The sequence below is a fragment of the Salvelinus fontinalis genome, chromosome 34 (assembly GCF_029448725.1).
Source record: "Salvelinus fontinalis isolate EN_2023a chromosome 34, ASM2944872v1, whole genome shotgun sequence".
In the NCBI taxonomy this organism is placed as follows: domain Eukaryota; kingdom Metazoa; phylum Chordata; class Actinopteri; order Salmoniformes; family Salmonidae; genus Salvelinus; species Salvelinus fontinalis.
This window is the reverse complement of record NC_074698.1, coordinates 30436233-30443732: the sequence shown is the minus strand read 5'-3', so window position 1 is coordinate 30443732 and position 7500 is coordinate 30436233. Positions and strand designations below refer to the sequence as shown.

The window sequence follows — 7500 nt, the reverse complement described above, 5'->3', positions numbered from 1 at the left end:
ATCGCTCTATCCCTCCACTCCTATCGCTCTATCCCTCCACTCCTTCTATCCCTCCATTCCTTCTATCGCTCTATCCCTCCCCTCCTTCGCCCTCTGGCTCCTCCCTCCTTTGCCCCCCCCCCCCCCCCCCCCCCCCGGCTCCTCCCTCCTTCCATAACAACGGGTTCCACCAATGATCTGTTTATTTTCTTCATGTTTCTAACCCTCCAGCCGGGACTCCAGATCACTTGGCTGGGACTTTGTTGTTGAACTGGTGTTATTGTATTCGCTATGAACCCAGATTCATTTGATTTGACACGTATGCAGTGAACTCTGTTTCGAGGGCACAATGTTTCTGTAGTATTTTAATGTCAACTATGAAGACAGGATGAGTTGTCTCTGGTGTTCAGACGGCAACAGGTTAGGGAGGGTTCAAACGTGACAGAGGGTTCCGTTCAGACCCAGGGTTCCGTTCAGACCCAGGGTTCCGTTCAGACCCAGGGTTCCAATAGAATTACAATGCGGTTCCATTACTGTTCACCCAGTGTTCTCTCTGACACCGGGTCAAAACTAAGACCTTGTAATGTGTGAACTAGACACACCATGAGTCTGTCCTGGTTAGGATCCAGAAGACCTTGTAATGTGTGGACTAGACACACCATGAGTCTGTCCTGGTTAGGATCCAGAAGACATTGTAATGTGTGGACTAGACACACCATGAGTCTGCTCACAATGGACAACACCCAGGGGCCATGATGTCACAAAGAAATGGTCCTTTGTGACTTGTAAGGAAGAGAGAAGGATTGAATTGGAACCGCAAATGTGTCATGACATTAAGCATATTGTGTCATGACATTAAGGATATTGTGTCATGACATTAAGCATATTGTGTCATGACATTAAGGATATTGTGTCATGACATTAAGCATATTGTGTCATGACATTAAGCATATTGTGTCATGACATTAAGCATATTGTGTCATGACATTAAGGATATTGTGTCATGACATTAAGGATATTGTGTCATGACATTAAGCATATTGTGTCATGACATTAAGCATATTGTGTCATGACATTAAGCATATTGTGTCATGACATTAAGGATATTGTGTCATGACATTAAGCATATTGTGTCATGACATTAAGCATATTGTGTCATGACATTAAGGATATTGTGTCATGACATTAAGGATATTGTGTCATGACATTAAGCATATTGTGTCATGACATTAAGGATATTGTGTCATGACATTAAGCATATTGTGTCATGACATTAAGCATATTGTGTCATGACATTAAGCATATTGTGTCATGACATTAAGCATATTGTGTCATGACATTAAGGATATTGTGTTGTGATATTCTTAATGTCTGGGACAAGTCTAAAGTGACTTATGGGGGAGGGATGAGGGAGGGAGGGGGGGAGACCATCTTTAGAGAAATGTTGTTTTGAATAGATTTCCACCAAAGGCTGATCTGTGTTCTTATACTTACCTTTTTATAGTTGTTTTCTGGAATGTTCTTTGAGGGTACTAAGAAGCTGTGGTTTCTACACCATGAGGTTGAGGGAGGCTGTCCCAGGTCCAGTGGTGTGGCTACTCTCTCCCTATTGGAAATGTATCTATTTCTCTCTACCCCCCTTTCTCTCCCTTTCCCATCTTGTTTCCCCCCCCCCCCCCGGTCGTTGGGATAGATCTTATAGGTGTCATTGTGTCTGGGCGTGTTTAAAATGCTCCGTTCAGGAAAGGGAAAACAACGTTTAGTCTACTCTGCCTGTTTCCTGGTCACAGAAAGCAGAACGTCAAGTTACTCTGACCAGGGTCAAGTTGATCAGTCTTAAGGGATGTTCACTATTTCACTCTGTGCTACGTGTCCATTTAGCTTCTAAATAAGAGGTTTTATAACAGGTGAGGAAAGCATGTTACAACTCAACGCTAATTCAACCTCCTCTCGTTGAATCAAGAATGTGGACCGTTCTGATATCAACTCTGGTTGGTTTAATAGTAGTGTTTCATCCCGTGGATGGTACATGTCCAGTGTCATCCAGCTTCCTAAACACCTCCCATGTCAAAAACATTGATAAAGATAGTGGTCTGTTTGTGAAAACAGCTGTTTTTTCACCCCTTCATTGAAGTGTTAGTTACAAGACTGAACCCTCAGTTTATAAACTATCTTTGAGAAGTGCCTGGTTGCGTTCTATCGACACTCTCTTAGAATTCACAATTAGAACCAGAAGGATTCCGGTTCCATACCATCATGGAGTCGAGTGTTTTCAATGTTTGGGGTCTAACATTTATCTAACCATTTATAGTTTGAACCTTTTTTTGTTGTCTTTTTTTGAAAAACCCATGTTTGTTCTAATCCCAAATACAGTATATTGTTGTCGACTGGACATTTGCCATTTTAGAATTTTGATGAATATTTTGTAATGTACTATATAGCGTTAGCGTAAGACTCCCTTCCCTCTCCAGCATAACGCTATACAACGTGTTACTGCTGTTATTTTCATGGAAATTATAAAGGAATCCATCAAAACTGTGATGTATAGCGATTTGGATACAAATCAGTCCTGTTTAGACTAGTCCTCTGAAAGTAACTGTTGAATCAATCTGTTGTTATGGACGTGTGTGTGTATGTTCCAAATGGAACCCTATTCCCTATATAGTGCACTGCCTTTGACTAAGTAGTGCACTATATAGGCACTAGGGGTGCCATTTTGGAGGCATGCAGTGTTTTATTTCACCATGGTGTGTTGTCCTGGATGAAGCGTTTCCAGCTGAATTAGTATCAGGCTGGAATGGACTTGGCCTTGCTACATCTCATGGTTGATGGATTTCTGCTGTTTTTACATTTTTACTGTTCAACTGTCCTTGGTGTATTGTGTTAATAAATTTCCTTTTTTTTATTTGTCAGGCTGTGTGCGTGTCTGAAATGCCGCTCTGTTTCCTATATATAAAGCCCCATAGGCTCGGGTCAAAAGTAGTGCACTATATAGGGTGTCATTGGGCTCTGGTCAAAAGTAGTGCACTTTATAGGGAATTGGGTGCCTTTTCAGACACACACAGTGTATCTAGTTGATGCCCTGCACCCAATGTTGAAATAATGTTAGTTGATGGTTTTCTATGTTCTCTCATGGAGGCCACAGTAAATGAAGTAGTAAGCTATTCTAGGCTACTGCTTCTTGTATAACTTGCCGACTGAAGTGGTTGATGGTCCTCATGAATCCCTAGTACATCTGATGGGGGAAGTCCAGCAGTGGGAGGACTTGGAGGGATCTAGAACTCCAGCAGTGGGAGGACTTGGAGGGAATCTAGAACTCCAGCAGTGGGAGGACTTGGGGGGATCTAGAACTCCAGCAGTGGGAGGACTTGGGGGGATCTAGAACTCCAGCAGTGGGAGGACTTGGGGGGATCTAGAACTCCAGCAGTGGGAGGACTTGGGGGAATCTAGAACTCCAGCAGTGGGTGGACTTGGAGGGAATCTAGAACTCCAGCAGTGGGAGGACTTGGAGGAAATCTAGAACTCCAGCAGTGGGAGGACTTGGAGGGATCTAGAACTCCAGCAGTGGGAGGACTTGGGGGGATCTAGAACTCCAGCAGTGGGAGGACTTGGGGGAATCTAGAACTCCAGCAGTGGGTGGACTTGGAGGGAATCTAGAACTCCAGCAGTGGGTGGACTTGGAGGGAATCTAGAACTCCAGCAGTGGGAGGACTTGGAGGAAATCTAGAACTCCAGCAGTGGGTGGACTTGGAGGGAATCTAGAACTCCAGCAGTGGGTGGACTTGGAGGGAATCTAGAACTCCAGCAGTGGGAGGACTTGGAGGAAATCTAGAACTCCAGCAGTGGGTGGACTTGGAGGGAATCTAGAACTCCAGCAGTGGGTGGACTTGGAGGGAATCTAGAACTCCAGCAGTGGGAGGACTTGGAGGAAATCTAGAACTCCAGCAGTGGGTGGACTTGGGGGGGATCTAGAACTCCAGCAGTGGGAGGACTTGGGGGGAATCTAGAACTCCAGCAGTGGGAGGACTTGGGGGAATCTAGAACTCCAGCAGTGGGAGGACTTGGGGGGATCTAGAACTCCAGCAGTGGGAGGACTTGGGGGGAATCTAGAACTCCAGCAGTGGGAGGACTTGGGGGAATCTAGAACTCCAGCAGTGGGAGGACTTGGGGGAATCTAGAACTCCAGCAGTGGGAGGACTTGGGGGGAATCTAGAACTCCAGCAGTGGGAGGACTTGGGGGAATCTAGAACTCCAGCAGTGGGAGGACGGGGGAATCTAGAACTCCAGCAGTGGGAGGACTTGGGGGGATCTAGAACTCCAGCAGTGGGAGGACTTGGGGGAATCTAGAATGGGTGGCTATTGTCCTCTTTCTCACATACTGATTTGATGCGTTAAGTTCCAATCAGAGAGTCAAACACCTTTCTATCCCTTTTATATTTAGTGGTTTGTGTCTCATTCCATGTTTTTAATTTATTTGTAGATCATTCATTCACTCTAACAACTAGGGTTGTAAAATTCTGGTTATTTTCCTGGTTGGAGTTCTGGGAAAACTTGGGAAAGTTACCGTCATTCTGAAACCTTACTAACTACAGTGTTCTGTCTGTAGATGAACGGTCTGTGAGATGTTTCTGACACACTAACAACAATCACCATTATAGCTTTACCAGGGTCTGTGTGCAACAGCCACTGTAAGTACCATAACTGTAAGGTGCATTATGTACCAGAATCCAAACAGTCCGAGACGTTGACTATAGTTTTGCCTTCGGTCATGTGATCAGGGCTTATAGAACAGAGGTCCACAGCTCAGGTTTTCATTTGTCCCTGGCACTAAATTTATTAAGTAATATCATTGATTGGATTGAGTGCACACACACACACACCTGGTGGCCCAGGTCAAAATTAGTCTGTGATTTAAAGTTAGACTCTGTGAAATGATGTTGCCACGAGCAACACTGCAGATACTAAGATGAGTGAGATGCAACACTTCTCTCTCACACAGTCACACACAGTATCTGTGCATGTACACGTGTTCACTTCAGAGTGGTCGCCAGGGCACCAAAACAGAGGACAAGTTGAGCCTCGTGCTTCAACGCTCTTAGTTGTGGAAATTGATCGACTGTGCTGTTTACGGTCTGCATCTACGCGATATCGCTGAGGCCACCTTTAAAAGGTTAGTAAGTAAAGCAGCAGACACTGCAGATGGCCCCCAGGACCACAGCTGTGCACCCCTGGTTTAGAGTAATATTGTGTGTCCCAAATCAACCCCTAGCCCCTATTCCTACATCCTACCCTTTGGGCACTAGTGCAGAACAGAGAGGATTGGATGGGTATCATCAATATAATAATTTATTAAACTCTTATAGTGTTATTCATTATTACATAAAGAATCTCAAAGTGCTTTAAAGCAACACAAAAAAAAGACTAGAAATTTTGAAAACAACATCGTTCGTGAGATGGAAGTTCATGAGAGCGTCGGAAAGTTCATGGCTTGAGTGGTCATCGGAGGGAGGCTGTCGGAGGGGAAGGGTGAGGGTGGTCTCTGGAGCAAGTCCAGGGGCAGACGGGCAGCACGGTGTCATCGAGGTGGCTCGAAACACCACCTATCCTATCAGAGGCCACGGTGGAGTTGTTACCATATGACTTGTACCTATCCAATCCTTTCCTATCTAGAGTAGGGAATAGGGGTCAAGGTTTTTGGTTTAGGATTGGGCCCACTCTGTTTAGTGCTCCCATTCTTCGGCTACGTCCCAATTCTCTTCCTTGCTCACATAGTGTCCACTTGGCTTGCACACTCCCCGTCGTAGATTTAAAAGCATGGGGATTGGTATAAGCATTGGCTGGTGGGAGGAGGGGAGTTTCCAGCGTTGCTAAATCCATGCAACAACAAAAAAGTGTGCAAGTGCACACTTCAGGAGAGGAAAAAAGGGTGGTGATTCGGGACGTGACCTTCAAGCTCTCATTGACGTTTGACAAGGCCTGCGGCCCAAATGGATCCTTTTCCCTCTTATAGTGCACTACTTTAGAGCCCTGGTCAGGAATAGGGTGTCTGTTTAGGGAAGAGGAAGAGGGCTCTGGTCAAACGAAGTGGTCTATGTAGGGAATAAGGTGACCAGAGGACCATTTTATTATTATGATGATTATGACTGTACCGGGTTTGCTTTACTGTTTGTGCTCAGTTATAATCCTTTTTGGTTTAGGTTGTCCTAATGGCAGGTCAAGCAATAAAACAAATACATTGTTACAAATTGTGTCAACTGTGGTTATTGATGGTTTGTTTGAGGTGTGTCTCGTTCTCTCTGTGTGTATGTCCATTCTGAAGTCCTTCATCACCATAACTCTGCACATCTTCACTACAGAGGAACCCACTGGACACATGGTGTATGTCCCAAATTGCCCCTTAATCCCTATGTAGTGCGCTACTTTTGACCAGAACCCATTGGGCCCGTAGTGTACTACATAGGGAATAGGGTGTGATTTGGGATGAACTCATTGTCATCTACAGAGTTCAACTGCTGTCGGGAAAAATACAACTTTCCCTTTAAACACGTTCGGTCTTTTCCGGGAGGTTCCGCCGGGATTCGACACTGCCCCCTCCGCTGCTGCAGCCTGGTCGCGAGGAGCTGTACCAATTCACTTATTATTAGCGATATCAGAAATGATAAACAATTTGCCGTTTTAAACGCAGGGAAAAGTCAGTCGTTGGATACCACCACCCTCTGCAAAATGCAGGCCATCAAATGCGTCGTGGTGGGCGATGGGTAAGACCTTTTGTTTGTGTTTAGGCTGAAAATGTGTCCTTTTTCGAGTCTGTGAGGGCAATTGTTGCAGTAAGGGCTGGGGCTATAGCGGGTTGAATGGGTCGGTTTTTAGTTCTCTAGAATCCGCTCTCTCATCAGTGCGTGAGCGTGAAATGGATGTTTAGCAATTACATTTTTATTTTGTTAGCCTACTTTGTGATTTCATGTTATTTGCCAAATTTTCCGCCAGGTTTTGCACAATACATTATAAGTTCGGGTGTGAAATATTCTGTCTGAAATTGAGCTAAAGCTATTTGAAGGTTTCATTGAAATAGAAAAACAATAACTAACTAAAACTTCTCGGATTAACAACATTTGGAAACCCATATTTGTCGGGGAGGTTTTTTGAGCAAAATTGTGAAATGTACATTAATATGTGCATAGTTGCAGAAATGTCGCTGAGATGTCTTGGCTGAGACTCATTAAATGATGTAATGCTTTCACACCTACACAGCCAGCTCCTACAAAGGCACGGGCTACGGATGGGCATGGGCACCTATGCGATATACCGTGTTTATATAGCCTTTCTACCATAGACATCTTTGAAAGACAGGTTTATTTGACATGTGCTACATTGTGATGCGGTGCGGATGCGGCGTAGATCTTGGGTAGTGTGTGGAGGTAGGGTGCACTGGACTGTATAGCGTAGCTAAACAGGGGTGTGGGGGGCCTGTCGAGGATTTTTTAGGGGATGGGCAACACACACACATGCGCAATATTGTAC

The 7500-nt window shown here is 44.8% G+C and overlaps 2 protein-coding genes across 3 annotated transcripts in view; both read left to right on the top strand.

Annotated features, from left to right (window-relative positions):
- The window catches only part of LOC129833699 (cAMP-dependent protein kinase type I-alpha regulatory subunit-like), a 15347-nt gene extending 12456 nt beyond the window's left edge, over window positions 1–2891 (top strand). For both annotated transcript variants that reach the window (XM_055898463.1, XM_055898462.1), the window contains exon 11: window positions 1–2891. This exon is cut by the window's left edge and continues 1162 nt beyond it. The gene's annotated coding sequence lies outside the window, so the exon portion shown is untranslated.
- Window positions 2892–6545: 3654 nt separating this feature from the next.
- Window positions 6546–7500, top strand: part of LOC129833698 (ras-related C3 botulinum toxin substrate 3-like) — a 13449-nt gene continuing 12494 nt past the window's right edge. Inside the window, exon 1 of the mRNA XM_055898461.1 lies at window positions 6546–6737. Within this exon, the coding sequence (XP_055754436.1) occupies window positions 6703–6737 (35 nt within the window). The 5' untranslated portion in view covers window positions 6546–6702. The remainder of the gene's footprint in view (window positions 6738–7500) is intronic.